The sequence below is a fragment of the Vollenhovia emeryi genome, unplaced genomic scaffold (assembly GCF_000949405.1).
Source record: "Vollenhovia emeryi isolate VEMERY1.0 unplaced genomic scaffold, V.emery_V1.0 DF939124.1, whole genome shotgun sequence".
In the NCBI taxonomy this organism is placed as follows: Eukaryota; Metazoa; Arthropoda; class Insecta; order Hymenoptera; family Formicidae; genus Vollenhovia; species Vollenhovia emeryi.
In genome coordinates this window covers 854618-874979 of record NW_011967242.1, presented here as the reverse complement: position 1 = coordinate 874979, position 20362 = coordinate 854618, and the positions used below count along the sequence as shown (strand labels likewise).

General features: G+C 39.7%; 1 protein-coding gene across 1 annotated transcript in view; it reads right to left on the bottom strand.

Moving 5' to 3' along the window:
• LOC105569350 (myoneurin-like) overlaps positions 1–19921 on the bottom strand; it is a 40017-nt gene extending 20096 nt beyond the window's left edge. The window contains exon 1 of the mRNA XM_012025743.1: positions 17442–19921. Within this exon, the coding sequence (XP_011881133.1) occupies positions 17442–17609 (168 nt within the window). The 5' untranslated portion in view covers positions 17610–19921. The remainder of the gene's footprint in view (positions 1–17441) is intronic.
• Positions 19922–20362: the final 441 nt, after the last annotated feature.

The following is a 20362-nucleotide window of genomic DNA, read 5'->3' as shown; positions in this document are numbered from 1 at the left end:
AAAAATCATTGATGTTGTTTATAATATTTGTTTCGTTTCTAAAATACGATCATGGTCTGAAAAGTTCTTCGACGTTTTACAATAAGTTTTCGGAATATTCGTGTCATTCCTTTGCTCTAATAATGTGTCGCCCCTTAGGAATTTACTCTAAATGAAATTAAAGTTTGTAAAAGTAGCGTATTTATTGTAGAATTCTTGTATCAAGCAAATATTGTCATCAAGTGTACCCAAAATTAGTAAAATTTTCTTTTTTCGTTTTTGATATAAAATCGACCAGCATACTCTAGATTTTGCTGCGTACTTTAATTTCGTAAAAGAGTTTTACATTTCTGTAAAGCCAATTAAAAGATTACTTCCAACATTCCAAAGAATGTCGATAAAACAGACGGTTTTAGGATCCCCTTAAATGAAAATTATCTTTGCGTTATTGAATATCGACAAACTAATTGAGAGAATTGATTAGTATTACTTTAAAATCTTGGATATAGAAATAGGTAATTGCGAGTTTTAGTTACGCGGGATTAAATTTGTAAAAGATTAGAGTTATGAACAATCCAAATAATTCGATTACTAATTGTGGGCCTCAAAGTGAAGCTGTCAATCGTTAACTGTCTTTTTTTTCCCAGACAATTGCATTGGTTTGTTTTATTTAGCATCCATATCTTCTCTTAGCTTTACACTTCCAATGTGATTTTGAATAATAATTATTTCGGATAATTATGCCACTCGGCATATCGTGCCAATTTACAGTTACAAATATCCACGTCTGCTATCTTTGAGCATTTATTGGCTTCAAGCTGTGCGAAATTCTCAAGTTTGCTGCTATTAACTTATATCGATCCATCACGCGCGGAACAGCGATTACATGATCGCAGAATCTATCAATCAATTACGATAAATATTACAAATATGTGCAGATAATATCTGCGACCGGTAATCGGTTTGTGATTTCAAGCTGCGCGAAATTTTTAAGCCTGTTTCCCAAAGATTTATAGATCAGTCTATTGTATACGAAGCATCGCAGTCGGGATCTACCAATTAATCAGAATCATAGTGATAGTCTGACGAGTGCACTTTTCATCCACATCTGATGCGATGCTATCCTATCCGCACGTTGCGAAATTCAGGGTGCGATCGAGAACATCGATTAGACCGTCATAATTACGGTAATCAGCGCCGCAGTTTTCGCGACGTGAACGATCGAGTAAATTTTCGTTCGATCGGTTTTAGGCCTCCCGTAAAATGACGCGCGAAATTTCGCGCCTGCTTCGCGCGATTGTGGGTGTGCCGCAGCACTTTTGCAAACGCGCACATCTCGTGGGGGATCGAACGCACGGGAGGAATCGGTTTCTCAGCTGATGGCAACGAAGGCGCGCGTGATGGACTGACGTATGAATAGAAACAGGTTTAAAATTTTCGCGCAGCTTGAAATCACTGACCGTTAGCGGTCGTAGATACCAGATGTGGGTATTTCATGGCTACATAAATTGGTAAATATCGCGAGAGAGACGGACGGTCTCGTCTTTTCAAGCAGAAAGAAATTTATGAACCAAAGTAAATAAAATGGAATAGACATTATTGCGGAATACGCAATTTGTTAACCCTTTGACGCACGGTGGTAACCCACGTTACCACCTCGACTTCATTACTGCTTGGCCATTTAATTTCCAACGCATTTAGATCGGGGTTTTTGTACTTTTTGGGTATCTTAGCAATAAAAGAATAGGTATTTAAAAAATTGAGTGGTCTTTAATATTTGTTTCGAAAGTTTTATAAATAAACAAATACGAAAAAATATTTTTTTCGGAAAAATTCATTATTGACCGAGTTTTTTAAGATTGTTTCTTGAAAATTTTGTACAAAGGGATTTCCGGAGTCGCTCATTACGAATCTGACGTATCAGATTTTCAAAATTCAAAATGGCCGACTCAAAATGGCGGATGCAAAATACGTGAATTTTTTAAATTTTCAAGTTTTTCAGCATTTTCGTTTGATTGCAGTATTTAGGGACTCGTCGTTAGCTCTGGGTAGTGCCAAGAGTGAGTAAATTCTAAGAAACGACCAAATTTCAATTTCGCATCCGCCATTTCGTTCTATTTTTTATGTTCTATAAGAATTTTCAACTGGAATTTAGTTTCCATGGGTGCTAATAATATCTAAATAATGTTTCATAGTTGAATGATGTTATTCCTTTAAGTTTTCCGCCATTTTGAATTATGAAAATCTGGTATCAGATTCGTAATCAGCGACCCCAAAAATCCTTGTATACAAAGTTTCACACAAAGTGGTTCAATAGAAAAATCTATGCATCAACGGGTTAAAGCCTGCGTCCACGATGTGGTGAACCCAAGAACTTGGTCCAAGTTGTAGGCGTTTGCAAGTTTATGAGGAAAAGTCTTTTAATGCACATCCTTCTTTCGTCCTAGATAAAACGGCATAAATAAAGCTTTTCCGTATAAATGTCTAGGATCGTTGTGTTCGGACTTTCAGGCTTTACGTCTGGACACACATTCAGTCTCGCCATCTCGCTCACTGGGGCGGTTAACCTGGTTAACTGATAATAAGCAGAGCAATTGTTCTGGCGGGAAAAACTCGGCATCTGGACTTTTTTATATTTAACGCAACACATTTTGCACGCCTCGTTACGGCGCGCAGACGGCGGAAATACCATTCGTGGCCGCGTATCCGCGATACGATATAATATCACTCGGTTTTTACGATATCGCTATTCGCGAGAAAGCACTGCGAGCAAGCAGCGCCGGCGTACACATTCGATCCGCGCGATATTGCACCTAAGACCGATAATTATGCGATTCCTGAGAGAATGCCGAGAGCCACGATTTAATCTACGAGTCCGCAGCTTGAAATTATTCGAATCGGCGAACGTAAGCGCGCAATTGAAAATAATTACCGGGGCGCGAGGGGACGAGGGGGGACGATCGGCAAGCGTGATCGTTAAATGGCACAAGCCCCGTTTAAGGGGTCCATTCGCACGGTGTGTAACACCACGTGTCGTCAACGTTATGAAATATTCCGTAATGCAGTCCGAGCGGTTGTAATCCACCGGGTTGATTCGTGTTGTGCGTAATGACATCGTCAATTTACCGGCCACCGTCACGGTTGCGCTGCACTAGAAAAACATTTTTCCGTAAGCGAGAATAACTCGAATGTAAATTATGTTTCCGCGTTAAAGTGAAGGAATGACAGGCGTTTCCATCTAACACGACGATATCAATGTAAATTTATCCGCGGCCGGTCTCTGCAGCCGCATTTGTGTCGTAAAATGTGGAACAAGAACAATGTGAAATCGAGAGTGAGAGAAGCCCGTCTACATTGATGTAAGCATATGCCGATTAAATTGAGATAGGATTGAACCAAAACTACCGATACGACGTAATATCGAATCGATTGCTGATGCCGTAGATCATTTAATTCTTATCCTCTCTCAGTTTTCTATACTTTCGATCGTTTCACGTCGTCGAGACACAAGACCGTCGAGACCGGATTCAAATCGACTGTCGATATTGTGTCATAGATAATTTAATTCTCATTTATCTCATCTCAATTTGTCGGTGCTGCATCATCAGCGCGGTGTTTGCAAAGCGACAGCGTGCGCAAGACAGAGTGTGTCTTAAAATGTGGAACAAGAACAATGTGAAATGATCGAGAGCGAGAAAAGGCGCTTGTGTACATCGATACAAGTATATACCGATTAAATTAAGATGGGACTGAATCAAAACTACCGATACGACGTAATATCGAATCGATTGCTGATGCCGTAGATCATTTAATTCTTATCCTCACTCAGTTTTTATTTATTTTCATATGCACAAGCGTTTCTTACTTTCGATCGTTTCACGTCGTCGAGACACAAGACCGTCGAGACCGGATTCAAGTCGACTGTCGATATTGTGTCATAGATAATTTAATTCTCATTTATCTCATCTCAATTTGTCGATGTTGCATCTTCAGCGCGGCGTTCGCAAAGCGGCAGCGCGCGCAAGACAGATGCGCCCGTACCTACCGGGTATATCTGTCTTTATGCAAGAAAGCATAAGTGACGGTTAAGAAATGGTTAACGACCAGCTCGTACGAATCGTAACGTGTGGAATTCAAACGTCTCTTACGCACACGGGAGAGAACCCGGCGCCGTAAACGTGATGAGCGATGAGGCGAGTCGCGAGCGCGTAGCGTAACGATTTCTGCCGACGTGAGATACAGGTATCACCGAGCAACAATATCGGCCATTAATCATCCACCGTGAATATCGATAACCGGCCGCCGAACGGACCATTATGCGACTGACGTACGGTGTTAAAAGCCGCGCCATCGCTGCCCGCGGCATCCACGACGAGGATCTAACGCGATTGACCCTAACAAAGGGGGGGGGGGAATGCGATACTATTAGAATACAATGGAATATGGGGAATTGAAAAACGTAATTAATCTTGATCGACTGCAATATTTCCCATGCTTGCAATTAATAATATTAGCGCCTTGCCTTATTCAAAGTCTCGCAGGGATGTGTGTACGGTCGTAATTTATAAACTTGTCAGTCTCGCAACGTTGCGAGTAAAAAGCGAACGGAGGGAACGAATCGTCATCATCAGCGTGAATTGAATCTTAAATGTTAATACAGATATGATACGCAATTCCGAAACGGGAATACATTAATAAAAAGGCGACGGGAGAATCTAATTATAATTTTTTAATTTTACACGCCGTGTATTTTGACATGTCTGTGTATTCTAATATGCACTTTTTGTATTTTGTTGTATTCTAATTCTCGATATATATTTTTTTATATTATACGGCACATAAAAGTGCAAATATAAATCCGGGCCGGAATTCTGGCGTGAATTAGAGATCATCTGAAGTGGGTTTAGGGTATCATAATGTTCTCATAACAGAATACAATACGCTATAAAATGGTTGATGAAACTTTAGGCTGTTTTATTACAAATAATGGTATTCTTAATACAAAAATTAAGTTATTTTTTTATAATAATTTCTATAACACGAGCCTGGCTTTCCAGAAAAAGCGTAAATATAATCCTAGCCTGAATTCTGGCGTGAATTAGAGATCATCTGAAGTGGGTTTAGGGTGTCGCAATGTTTTCCTCGTAACAGAATACAGCACGCTATAAAATGGACTATGAAACTTTAGGCTATCTTATTAAGTTATATCCCTATAATAATTTCTGTAACGAGGCTTGACTTACCAGAGAAGGTAAAGTGTTTAATTTCGATTTTGCCGGCGGTTATCTCGGGAATGGTACCTCTCTGTCGGTTTAACATTAACGCTCTACGATAGCTTAAGGCGTGCGTAAATGAAAGGGCACAATTGTTGCGCCGCTGTAGATCGGCCGATACGCGATTTGCAATGTTACACTTCTGTATACGTGTTGTCAGTGTTGTCGCGGTTACGCTCGGTTACCCAGTTGTTTTTCCTGCCGTCAGTATTCTGTCAATGCAGCTGCGCTTTAAATGAAATAATTTGTCATACAACGTTTGCCTGGCCGTCCATCCCTCCCTCCGGCGCGAAAAACAATGCCTCGGTAAAAAGACTTGGATCGTATCGCGGTATGATTTGAAATATCAGCCGAGGCTGAGGCTTCCTTCGGAACCGGTGTGTCGAGATTCAATATTCCAGTTCCGTAACATTGTGTCCAAAAAGAGGAACGATTTCTCCGAGCTTATCGCCACCAGTGAATCGATCGTTGTGTGTTAACACAGATATTTGATACGCAACTCTAAACCGGCGATATAGATTTGTCTTGGCCGCACGAACGGAAGGACGGCACGGCGTTCGTACAGCAGCATATTATTGACATAACAGAATGTAGACACCGCGTTCTAAAGCTAATGCGCCGTAAGATTGAAAAAGTAACCCTTGTTAGCGTCAGCTTCTCTGCTTTACCCCAGTTATTCCGACATGTCGAAGTGGCAATTATATCGCCATCCTGCCGGTTGGAAACGGATGCGGACTAATAATCGTGAACGCTCACGTTCGCGAGTGATCGATATCGATGTGTTTATTTCACCGCGAATTGCACGCAACGACTAGAAAAGGTATAACGGCCCGTTTCGCGTCTTAATTGTAATTTTATAGCTTGAGAGAAAAAATGGAATACTAATGGTTTTTTTAAGTGGCGTTTTGATGTAAATTTTACTCTTTCAATGCAAAATGAAAATACTCAGTAATTAATTATCAGTAAAATTATTAAAAGATTTATTAAGCATGTATCATGCACACATTTTTTTTATTCGTTATTCTCTTACACAGTATTTCTCATATCCTTGTGTTATAAAGTTCTTTCTTTCCACGTTAGAATAAAGAAATAACCTGAAGTAATGTGAATTCAAATATACTTTGTATATTCACACGATATTCATTCTCTAATGTCTGTCTTTAATTTGGTATTAATTTGTGACGATTTATTTTGTTTATTCATATGATCCGATAACGCAAATTGCCAGGGATTTTATAACTGATTATACATTTCTACGCGGAGAATTTTTTCTTAAAATTTATCCTGAAAGTCATGTAATCGTGGGATAACCTAGCATTTCGAAGAACTGTATGAGTTTTTTGTACCATACGTTCTACTAGTAATTATTCTTACAATTAGTAGAGGAAAGTCCTCTATTATGAGATAGACTTCTGATATGAGATAGCAGGTTTTTAACATCAACATTTAATCACAAATCTTTGTTCGCAACGATTATTTTCCACTAAACAGATTTCACTCCAAGGACAATAAATTGACGATGAAATCAATATAGATGATGCCTATTAATTTAGCAAAAACTCTACTATCTCATAATAAGGGACTTTCCTCTATACGTTTTACTAGTAGAATGTACGGTAAAATTTTAAAACACTCTCATACAGTTTTTTCAAAATGCTACGTTGTCCAACGATTACACGATTTTCAGGGTAAATTTTAGGAGAAAATATACATTGTCGGAACTTTAGATTCACAGAACTACACGGCGGACTTGACAAATTTCTCCTATGGTGAAGATGGATAATTCTTGAAACCAGTTGCTAACGGCAACGATATATATTCGAGCGTAACACGCGAAAATCATGTTCCTGGGCTATTTATATATCTTACAGCTTGTTCCTTGCACATTTAGCGAATATATTACGCTAATTTTGTACAATATAACATTTTCTTTAATAGACCGTTAATTTAAAACTTGATTATTACTTAATATTGAAAGATATTTAATATGGAACATTTAAAATTGTGGGCAATTGATGAGTTTATATTATGTTCCCACTGAAGAAATATTGATTGCAATGAGGAGCCTGTTCTTGCATTATTATGCGATAAACATACACATGTATAATGGCCCATATATACTTTCATGTATACGTCTATTAATAAGAGTTTTGTCAAAATGTACACACTTTTTTGTTGGTTTCTAGAATCGCGTGCGCGAGCAAAATTAATTTCTCATAAATTTTAAAGAGCGCCCTCTTTAACTTCTTGCTTTACGAATATCTGGCGAATAAATTAATTGATTTATCCCGCCTGTCAACAGCCGAACATATCTGTAAATACTCTGATAACTATGTATTCCGGGTTGTAAATTTGCCAAATTTAAATACAACATTTATAATCCTTTGATAAAAAAGATTTCCGCAACATATGGAACAGTAAACGGATGAATATTTCGCGGAGAATTACCGCAGCCGCCGATATTATCCACTTCATCTCGCACAAGTTATTCGCGTAAATTTGTGAATTTATTTCGGACATAATTCAGGTCAATACAAAGAGTGATCCTTTTTTTTCGAAACGGCACCGCTGTAAAGAAATAAGTATAAATAATGCGCATTTGCATGTAATCCTGCGAAATGGTATCCTCTCGAATTGGGAAGCACTGCCCCGTAGTAACGTTAGAAGGCTCTGGAGCAGCCCCGATTTGCATATATAAGCGATTCGAATGCGTGCCGAGAATATTGCCAGGCCGCGTGAATTAATAGCTGCTGTGATCGCGGACGATGCTCGCTGTAGATAAAACGCGCGAATATCGTTACAACTCTCTTAGCTCGCAACGTACATTTGCGAGCGATTACGATCGATCGATTGCTTCGTTAGACTTTGTAACGGTATGTTTGCGTTATGTTAGAATTTAGCCAAGTTGCCCTGGGCAAGATAAAACGGATCACGAGAGATCGCACCAACGTGGTGAAAAAGTCTCACCAGAGATTGCTATTGAATTATATCGGTTTCATAAATCTATAAGTATAATCACGTCACGTATATCGTGGATTTCATTGTACTGTCGGTCTCCAGGTATACGTGTGTAGTAGCTTTCACACGAATTTAATTGACCGTTGGAACAAAAGTTAACATTTCTCTACTTTGGTCCTTTCCACAAACACAAACACGCACGTTATTATTATTGTTAAATATTATTCCGTATATTTAACGTATTTAATTATATGTATAAAACAAATATCAAATTTAAAAGTAGAGGAAAGTCCTCTATTACGAGATAGTAGGTTTTCAACGTCCAAAGTCAATGATCTTTTAATTAGTTTCGAAAACTGACGGTTGGGACGTGATTTCGACCCCATCGACGTCGATTCGACGTTGATTCGACGTTAGTGTTTTCACTGGGTGTATGTTAAGAGGATGAAACATCCTTTTAAAACGAAACATGTTTACGTTTATAAACATCATCAGAATGATACGGACAGGAACGGAACGCATAAATCTTTTTTCGCAACGATTACGCGATCTAACAATGAATTTTCCACTGAACAGATTTCACTCCAAAGGCGATAAATTTATGGCGGAACCAATTGCCTGTTAATTTAGCGGAAACTCCGCTATCTTAGGAGTGCATCTCGTAATAGGGCACTTTTCTCCATGCATCCATTTGGATAACCATCGGTATATATTTCTTATGTCTGCTGTGTGTTTCTTTTATATATTTACATTTAAGTTTTAAAGTCTCGCGCATTTATAAACCAAACTCTCCCAAGTAGCAAACTAATATAAAAAGACAACACGAAATGCTGACGTAGTCATCTATATTGACGCCTCTTTACGTTTGTCACTTGGAGAAAGTACAAGAATATGCGAATTAAAATTATTACCTCCGTAAACAAAAAAAAAGTATGTTTGAAATAGAAGAGTGTACTCGACGATGTGGCCTTTTACCGACGTTCGCACGTTACTGTTACTAGTAAACAGCTGCTGGACGGCCCTTTTTCCGTCGGCGCTTCTAACGAACTGGAAGTCTATTATCTTCAATTAGCTTCCTCCGCTAACGGATGTCACGATTTTTTATGAGTTTAAAGGTGGCCATAAATTTACTGTACGCGCCACTCAATGAAGGAATTTTATATAAATCATATTCCAGCGTGATTGGGCGTTGTCACGTGAAATATTATATATTGGCTACTTAAAAAAAATCTCAAGTAGAAATTAGTATGTTGAATATTTTATGAATTGACCGTCGACAATGGACGGCTTGGAGATAAATTCGGACGGAGATAAAATACTGCAACCAAAATTAGAAACAAGCGAAACAAAAGGTAACGAAAAATAATTAATTAGTTTTCAATTAAATATTGCTTTTCCTAAATTATATCCTTTATTTACATTAATTTGGACCATTTCGATCCTGTTACGATGTCCCGTTGGCCTTCAGTGTCTAATTAATTCTATGGCGAATTTCAATTCCGCAGTGTTTAATTAGCATTTTCTGGTGTAAGTAGATGCGAAACATTGCTGCGGTTAAAACGTTGCCATCGGCATGACATTGCGGTTCTGCCGTTATACTATCTCTTCTCTGTATGTCGTTAATAGCTTGTAGTTTATTATGATAATCTTGGCCTATTCATGTAAATTGAATACGCGAATGCGTATTTTTGCAATGTACATTAAGGCGACGTAGCTCCAGTAATATATATTCTATCTTAGATTTGTTTTCCGTTTTCCGTTTTCTAATCGTTTTGTGCTCTCAATGGATACATAAATTAATCCAGCCAATTAATTTTCTTCCATAAATAATTTATAAATAGCGTAAAGTGTGAATTTTTAACACGCAAGCGTTTTGTTCCTGTCCATCATTCTGGCGATGTTTATAAACGTAAACATGTTTCGTTTTCAAAGGATGTTTCATCCTCTTAACATAACAAAAGATTCGCGCCTCTTATACTAAACATACTCAAAAATCGCTAGACGGCGCTTGGCTGGCAAATTCTAATTAAATTTATTGCGAAAAATATTACCTCAGCCAGGCCTCAGTGGTTGAATTGGTGAGACGCCCGTCTAGAGTGTAGGGAGGTCCAGGTTCAAACCTTGGCCGAGGTAATATTTTTCGCAATAAATTTCTTTAATTAGAATTTGCCAGCCAAAAATCGTCTAGCAATTTTCTACATTGGTTAATCATGTACTGGCCGTCAAATAATTCTTTACGATACTAAAAAATCATCAAGGTTTTGGCCCACATTCCGAATCCTCTTTCATCGATAAAAGCGCCTGATCTTTTCAGCCAATAAAAATCCTTCAAAATCAATTTTATTGGCACTTTTGTCGATGAAAGAAGATTCAGGACATGGGTCTTTGTGTCTTCGAATGTATATATTATAAACTTTCCCAACGCGCGAATCCCAAGTCGTAATGTACGAGCACGGTCCGGCGGTAAAAGAAGATGTATGCGCGCAGCGGTAAAACATTTTGAGCCGCGAAACCAGACGTCTCGGCATCGATTGACGTGAACAACACGTACTATCGTGAAATATCGGTTCATCGCTCACTTTTAAGTTCCGATAATCTTAATTAAGCAATGAATACTCGATCTCGTGCTGCGCCAGTATCCTAATGATGGACCGTGCCATGAGAAACACGCTCTCGTGCGGCGAGGTGCTTACAAAAAACGTGCATGGACACACCATAATCTGCCCGCTACGGAAAGCCGTAATTCCTCATCACACACGGCGTTTAAAAGGTTTTTTTTGGGGGGGGGTTTCTAACAGGTCTTCGGGAGATAAACCGTGAATTCTGAAATTGTACGTTTGCATAGCCGGTGCACGTCCGTACCTATCCTTTCTTGATTGACTGCCAAGATATATCTATGCTCAATTACATAGATGTATAATTTCGTTATTATTTTTCAATATTATAATATATATTATATTATATATTATATTATCGTAATCAATATGTGCATATAATAATATAATTTTGTACGGATGTAAAATAAATTTTTCATCTGACGAAAGTATAATTTAAGAAAGAAGAAAACTTTCGGTAGTTTTCTCCACATTTACGTTAATAAAAGTTAATTCTTCGATAGCAAAATCTGCCGTTAAAATATTATTTGATGATTGAAATAACTATCGTGAAACAACGATGCATCTTTGAGAATCGGATATTTGTAAAACGTATATTCCCCCGTTTAACAGAAAATTCAAAGCGAAAGCTTCGAACGTAAACGACAGATACTTATAATCTTATTTAATTCCGTAAAATTGTATACAACGCTTGTAAAAAGCATATACCTACAGCATATACCTACAGGTACACTATAATCTACTCGGGTTAAAAGACCGTAACTTCTTATCGCTGGCAGTTTAAAGCTTCTTATCTCTATCATCTTATAAAAATAAGCCGTGCAATCTTAACCTTTTTATATACAAGGTTACTGTTTCTTAAATAGTTGTATATCTAAATTACATATTTTTTGAAACATATTGTTCATTTTCTCCGTAATTCTAATGCGTTAAAAAATATTTCAAATCAATATCGCATTTTTATTCGATATTTCTATTGGACTTGAAGTACACGATATTATTTGCCGATGTCGTATGCTTACTTTTTGTTAGTAAAAGGAAACTCTTAATTCCAGAAATGTCTTTTAACTGTAACTGTTTATGACAGGTAAAAACGCAGTCATCATCAACATTAATGAATAAAAAAATAGTCCAACCGTAATTATCCAAAAATATTCATCAGGTCGTTAATGTTAGCGAGGGGCTATAAAGAAGTCGTAAAATGCCGCGGAAGAAACAGGTCAAATGCATACATGCATAAAGCCTATTCCGGTTTGTAGCGAATTCAAATCCTGAACGTAATATTTTTCTTGGGCGTCGACAATTTCACGTAGCGTGACTGACTTAAACGTGAAAAAATTCATATGATTTTTTGCGTTAGCGATCCGACGGAACAAATAAAATGATTGGGGTCACAAACCGGTTCGAGATCTCTTTTAGACCCTGCGAGGCGTGTCAGAATATTATACTATTCGTTAAGTTTTCTCTTGTATTAAGAATACAATGTATTAAATGTGTTTCGTTATAACAATACGTTCTCACTCGCTACTGCAAGAATCAGCCCACTTCCCTAATTGTATCAGTCGCACTAATTAAAGCACGTGTGATTTTCCACGCTTGTCGAGATGAAAAAATATCAGATGTAAAAGCAGGTAGCGCAATCATGTCCACAAATCGCGCAACATGTTTCGTAACGATGAATCTGTTCAACATTTCTACAATTCTATAATCTCTCTCTTCTTTCATAAAATTAAAGTAATTTATGATAAAACTTTATTAATTTATTTCGCGACTAGGCGCCTGACATCTTTAGTTTTAAATTAAAGAATTATTATACAGGGTGTCGGATTCGATTTGGACCACTCCAAAGATTATAGTAGATTGGGTCAAACTGAGAAGAAAAGTTATATAACATTTTACAAAATCCGTAATTATTATCGCGTAATGAAGAAAAACGTCTGAGCCAATAAGTGCACGGAGGAGCTGAAGGCCGGACTCGGCAGACATGCAAAATGGTGTATTATTCTCCTACCACCAGAAAAACTTTTTCGGCGCGGTGCCATATGTCCACCTCTCGCTATCGGATCTTGAGAGATGTCAACAAATACACCATTTTGCATGTCTGCCGAGTCCGGCCTTCCGCTCCTCCGTGCACTTATTGGCTCAGACGTTTTTCTTAATTACGCGATAATAATTACGGATTTTGTAAAATGGTATATAACTTTTCTTCTCAGTTTGACCCAATCTACTATAATCTTTGGAATGGTCCAAATCGAATCCGACACCCTGTATATACATTCATGTACATATACATGCGCGGTCGAGTACATGTGTTAATCAAGTCATTCGGGCTTGAATCACATGTGAATTTTTTAGTTTCCGAGATGACGCTTTATACATATAGCGTGTCCCTCGTAAATCACGCTATTTATTTTGCAATAAGGAGCTTATTACGAGAGCGCGGCTGAATCATAGACATTTAACAACTCGCATTTGTTTATTCGTTTCTGTTGCCGTCAGTATCTATTCGTAGCGAAACATTTCATTCGGAAACGTTATTAGATTAAACTGCCACAAAACCGGATATCGATCCTTTATGGTTCCCATTAGCCGGCTAACTAGCGTCGTGAACGTAAGACGTGCGTTAATGAGAAACCTGCTTCGAGTAGTAAACAAATCAGAAATTGCACTAAATGCATACGCTAATCTTTTTACAACTACACACTTGTATCTTTTGGCCTCTTGAACAATGCAACATTGTTTGATAAAAGAGAAATACGCTAATTCCTCGGTTAACAACTTATACGCGAGGTTTTCTTTACATAGTAAACAAGAGCGTTGCATACGCGAATATTTTTTATATATGGCGTCTTCAGTTTTACGCGACCTTATTTTACGGCCAGAAAATATATTTTTAACAGACGCTGATAATAAATTAAGCATACCAGATATTTCTAGTTACGAGGATAGCTTCGAATTGTTAAAAAAAATGCGACAGCGACAACATATAACATTTAAATTGGTTTTTCTGAATTTCTATTATTATCACTTTGTGCACATAAGTGAAATAAATATTTTTACAACATACACGCGGACTCTTTTCTTACGTACTGTTATTGTACTAACGGACTTCATTTGTGCGATTCTCGAAAAACTTATGTGCAATGAATACTTCGCCTAAAACGAGGAACAACTGTATTTCATAATAATTTTCTATGTAAAAGAAGGCTACAATTGTACTTAAAAAAAAATATTTTAATCGTAAACAAAATATATAATTTAAGATGTATGAGAGAGAAACAGGCTGTATGTAAAAGAAATTTTCTCTAATGTAATAGATCAATTTTTTTTAATGTTTCGTAAAAAATATGAAAGATCACCTCTTTTGTATTTGTTAATAACGTTTTCGATTAGTTAAAAAATGTGATTAAAGTTATCGTAAAAATTGTATAATTTCGAAAAAAAGTTGAGGTACAAAATTTTTTAAATATTTAGACTATCGATGTTATTTCTTCCGCGTGGTTTTTCAGGAAATAGTAATGACGCGCGGGGAATTCAGTTCTTTCTTTCTTTCTTTTCACGCCACGCGACGCACGAAGGAGCACAACAAAAAGTGGGCATCTCGCGTGGAGCAAACAGGTACTGGGTCAAACGGTAATAAATCGAGATGCCGGGACTCGGGAATCCGCGAATGGCAGTACCGGAAAGATGCGGTGCACGGACGCTCCGGTACGTTCTAAGAACCGCAAAAGGGTTGCCTAGTGCCGTAGAAATGCGTCGTGCGAAGCTTTACGGCAGCGGAGATCTGGGTATCTGCCAACATTGAAGTCAAGGTTGCCATATTTGTTGCGACAAGAGAGTAAAACCTTTTGCGGACACATCGTTTTCTTCCTCTTCCTTTTTTTTTTCTTCTCTGGCGCGAGACGTAAAGAAAGAACGATGCTTTCTAACGCAGCACGAACGCAATGCTGCTTTTAATTCAGTCCGCAGAGCAATCGGCGTGCTATCTGCATTTTAAAAAAAATTAGGTAAAACATTGGAAGTGACGTAAAAATTGAGTGAGATACACGCGTTACGTCCCGCGATTAAATGCCCGTCCAGGAAAGCCAAGGATTTTCGTCGAATAAAGCGAGACGCGAATAAGGCAGCGGACTGAATTCGTTTAACGAATTTCCATTTGCAAGGAAGTGCGGGAGATTTTTCTTTTCGGCATTCCGCCTGCTGGAGTTTAGAAAGCGCAATTCACGGCACGAATCGCGGCAGCGACGCATAATTGACAATTTTCACGTCGCTGACGCGACATTACTTTGTAATTACGTTGTACGTTGGAGTGCATCGGGATTTATTTCCTAGGTTTTCCTTTCGCAACAAGATTCTACTCACGTAAAACTGCACTTAAGCGTTTTATGTGATAAAAACAACGGGGCGTAAAATAAAGTAAGTACGGAGGAGATCAGGTATAAAAACATATAACGACTAATAATGGCTCGTGGTGATAACGGAATCCAGTGACGTTCAGATTAAAGAGACTTTGTGGGTATAAGGTTTCGAAAGAAGTCGGGTAAATAATAGACAATTTTATTTGTTACAGTTCTGGGTGTTCAATGCATTACCAGGTGAATTGTCGTTTAACCGAACGAACACAGTGAAGCGTAAAATAACGTAAGTTTAAACGCGCCAGAGAGATTAGGTGTAAGAAGATATAACGACCAATAATTGCGCAATAACAACGCGATCAAGTGGCGTTGAAAATTAAGGAAAAAGAGCAAAGTTCCAAGAGAATTCGGACAAATAACCGACAATCTCAGTTTTCCAATGTATTATAATTGAATCCTCGTTTAACCGAATGAGCACAACGGCAACGTGTAATAAAGTAAGTTTACACGCGCAAGAAATTAGATACAGGAGGATACGCAAGACCAATAATTACACGATAGTAGCCGAAGGCGGCGCAGTGGCGGTAGAAATTAAAGGGAAAGAACAAAGTTTCCAAAAGAATTCCGATAAACGACAAACACTTCGCTTTTGCAGCTTTTATTTCCCCAATTTATCGTAATCGAGTCCTCTTTAATCAAGACGGGACAGAGACCGTGTTCTCCCTCAGGGAAAATATACTTTAGAAGACCTTAAAATTGTACTTTAGAAAAATAAGAAATATGAAAAATAAATTTCGACACTTTGATTTAAGGTAAACTTGAAACTTACTTTAAGAACTTGAAAGAAAACTTTAAGAATTTCAGTAGCTTTTTGTCACCAGTGGTAATCAACCAAGGGGAATTTTTTTTTAAATCGACCAAACTGGCAAAAATGATATTTATTTTAGTCACGACTTGTAACAATTTTAGATATGATATGAATTTGCTATCACAGACTCATGAACCCATGATTCTGTTTCGGCATAAATTTAAGTGTCTAAAATTTCTCAAGTAAACTTTTAACTTGTTCAAGTAAACTCTTAGATTTGGAAGATTACTTTTAAAAAAACTTTGCTTTCACAGTAAATTTGCCTAAGGGTTCGTCGACTCGAAATAGAAGAGCTCTCGAAGATATAATCGATTCTCGAGGGATGCAGCAAGAGGATATTAAGAATGCATGTCCTGCTGCACACGAGCATCGTCGGGCCTATTATGCTCGCATCCGACTCGTTAATTTTGCGCTCATGCACCAATCTGCTGGCGCAATAGTTTAACAATCGCGCAACCCGGCGAGTTCGCAACGCGCGCCGTAACGCGTCGCGTCGCGTCGCGTCGGCGCGGTTTCGCGAAACCTCGAGCGCGAGTTGCGCGATATCGCATTATCTTTATTTCCGTGTGACATAATTCGGCGGCATTAAACGCTCGTCAGCGGCGCGCACACAATCGGTTTATATCGCGACGGTGGTTTCGCGCCATGCCGCGCCGCTCGGCTACGAGCCGGCAATATGGGCGAACGCGAAACGTTCCGTCACGCATTGCATTCAAGTGCAGGATTAACAGCTCCCCGTTTGTTATCCTGTAACTAACTCGCTAATTAAACGGCAAACGCGAACCATATTTTCTCTCGCTGTGCTTCTCTTTATTACGAGTAATATAGGAGCTTCTCTCAAAGGCAATGAACGCACTTGGCAAACGCCACGTTGCGAAACTTTCTATAAGTCACATATAAATCCACGGCGATACAATTATATTTTACAGTTAACTCTTTCTGTTATCTCCAAGCTGTTTTCAAAGTCAACTGTGGGAATATCACTCAGTTTTTATATTTTGTTATTGATAATGCAGTATAAGCGCACACAAGACATAGTCCACATGATTGAATTTTTCAAATTGATTTAATCAATAAATAATCAATCAGTTCAGTAAAAACACACGTTACCATGACACAAATTTAAAAAAATTGATTGTTAGATCGTGTAATCGTTGCAAAGAAACGTGTGTGATTGAATTTGAAAATCTGCTATCTCATATTAGAATCCAATCACAGAATAGAGGACTTTCCACCATATCTTATTTTATCGAGCTCCCGATCGGTTTGGATAAATTAATTCTCATAATTTCTGCAATGAATATCTAATTATCAATTACTGTCAACCACAATAAATTGCTATCAGTCACATTACACAATGTTATAAATTAATTGACAGTAGTCTTATACCGACCTGAAGATAAGGACTGGCCGCTGACAGAACCAGGCGATGCGCGAGGAACCGCTGGCCTCCCGGACAGCACAGGGCCACATCGGCGAACCTCTGCGACAACATGGCCTCCTTCAGGATGTCACCGACGTCCGGTGCCCTCCCAGAAACGCGAATCACCTCTCCCATCATGCTCCACTTGTTTGTGATCAATGATCGCGCGAGACACTCGCGGAAATACGCACTCCCCGTCGAGAGTCCTTGGCTACTTCATTTGCATGCGACTTTACGGCACGTGGGAAAGATTACCTTCGCAAAACGTCGAAAGTTCTTGACGACTGCTCTTCAGTCGAATTGTCGTTGTCCATTCCACCGTCCGCCGTCAGCTTTCACGCAAAACCATCTTCTGGTGAAAATTCGCGGAGCTCTGGAAATCTTCGGACGTTTCCCCCCCCCCCTTTTTTTTCCTCGCGCTCACGCGTCGCTCATGCGTAAATTTATGCGAGAAAATCCTTATCCTTTTCTCGCCCAAGCCCCGGTCGTTTACGGCGTTATTTTTTGCCGCGCAAAGTAACGCCCGGTTAATGAATAATTATAATTTTAATGAATACCGTTGGTAACGGAATCCCGCTCGATTTGGGAATCCCTCCTCGATACGATTCGCGCGCGAGCTCTCGTTAACGCGCGATCGATCGATTCGCATTTACAAGTGACATTTGTTGACTCTGTTGTACGGCGCTGACTTATGGCCATATAATTATTGGCATTTATCAGGCGATAACGGTGTTGGCTGTCACATTGTCATCGTAAGATTTACGACTGGCCGCGATTCCTTTTTTTTTTCGATCTCGCTTTTTATAATTCACCGTTAAAATTAGCTCGATATTCGGCAGGTTGGGCCAACTCGGAATAGCAAATTTTGCTTAATCTTATGCGAAGTAATTAATCTCCTTTCTGGTCGTCGACCCCCGGCCAGTGATTGCCAAAATCCGACGAGTTCCTCCTGGAATCGGACTCGTGGAGATGCAAATTTCCGAAATGTGGCGATTCTCCTCCTCGCGCGGTAACAAAAGTCCTGCTTTATTATATTTTCGCTAAAGCCGCAGATGACTTTTTGGTACGTACGTCAGTTGGGAAAACAACACTCGGACGACCATGCGCCTCTCGCGTTATATCTTTCACGCGCTCGTTAATTTGCACGAGCATACACAAGTGTCGTCGAAATCATTTGTTTCCGCGTCAGAGAGGGAGAGAGCTCGGAAAATCCAGCGAGGCGAGTCTCTACTCTCGTCAAATAAATTACTCCGCCGTCGTTTTTACGACATTGTTCGCGTTTCACAGAGCTCCCGATCAGCACACGCCCGTCCCGCACATAGATCCATCTCTAATAAGACGCTTTCGTTGACCAACATGCGCGCACTTCTCTTCCTCGCCCGGTCGTTCTCCAGGTTGCAATCCTATAAACTCCGACTTGAGGTTTCCTGCCCGCGATCGGCGCCTCCGCCGAGCGCTTTTTGCGGCCCCGCGTCGCTCGTTATTACGCGATACCCCGATAATTTCGCCAGAATGCAGTCGGACGAGTCGGTTTCACGACAAATTTATGCGCCGCCTCTCTCGGGAATGCTTTGCGCACGTTGACGTCCGCGGGACCGTCAGGACGTCCCGGTCCCGTTTAATCGACGCCGACCTTCTCTCCCAGATTACCGGCTCCTCGGTCGCCGCAATTAAGCCTCGATCTCTAAATCACTCGAGGACGTGCACTTGTTTCGCCCTGCGGACCCCGCCTCTGGAATCTCGATCGACTCTGCCGATTCGCGAGCGGCGTATTCGATCAGTTATCACTTAACCGAATCTCCGCTTGATTACTTGATATTTCAACGTCACATGGTCCTTTGTAAAATATTCCGCGACTCACAACGGCGTCGATTGCGCGATACTCGTGGGAGTCCGATAAAGATTGAGAGTTTTTCTGATTTCTTATTGAATCAACTAGCAAATTGTTAGATCCGTAACTTCACCGACAGGGTCCTTTTGCTTTAACGTCGCGAATAACGAGAATATATGAATATAATTATATGAAATCAATCGGTTGCGCTCCTCGAAGATCCTCCTCCAGGAGCATCAATTTTTGACAATTAATCCCTGAACCAGTCAAATTCACAACGATCTCGTTAATCGAACTGTACTTGCTGAAATGATCCTACCGATCCCTCCTATTATCCCCATTTGAGTCATTAGATCTAACGTCTTATGCCCAAAGTTGCATTTCTAAAAACAGATCCGACGGACGCTCCATCGGTCTACGGAGACTGAACTTGGGTGATCGTCAGCGAATTGAACCGCGATCGCAAGTACGCGCGGATTCGCTCAAGACATCTCAATCTCGGCCTCGAATTCGCGGGTCCCCAAGCTTCCGGAATCGTTGTCGTGCGTTCTCTAGCGAATCGCGCTCGCTCGCGGCGCTCACGCGAGGAGAACCCGTCGCTGAACGACTCAGCAGGGCGACTGCCACCTGAAACGCTCAGGTGAGCAGAGACCACCTCTGCCATCGCGAGAGTGGTCTCTCCGACGAGACGGAGAGAGCACTCGCAGCGAACTCCTCCCATGTCTCGCTGCTCTATCCCCCCCTCCCTCCCCCCCCTCGAGTAGAGTGCACCTGCGTGCGCCCGTCTCGGGTGCATGCACATCCTATGTTCGGTGTTATGTCAGTTTACAATTAATTTTCAAATCACTCTGAGATGAGCGAGACGATAGCGAGCCGACCAGCGTTTTTCAATGTTCCTACACTGATAGAAAAATATAGTTGAAATAACCATAATTTCACTATAATTTATAGTATCCTGAGGCGCCAAACATATAGAATAGTGCTTTTTACTATGAAAAATATTCTTAATGTAACTTAAAAATATAGTTCATAAAATCATAATATTTATTTCATAAAACCA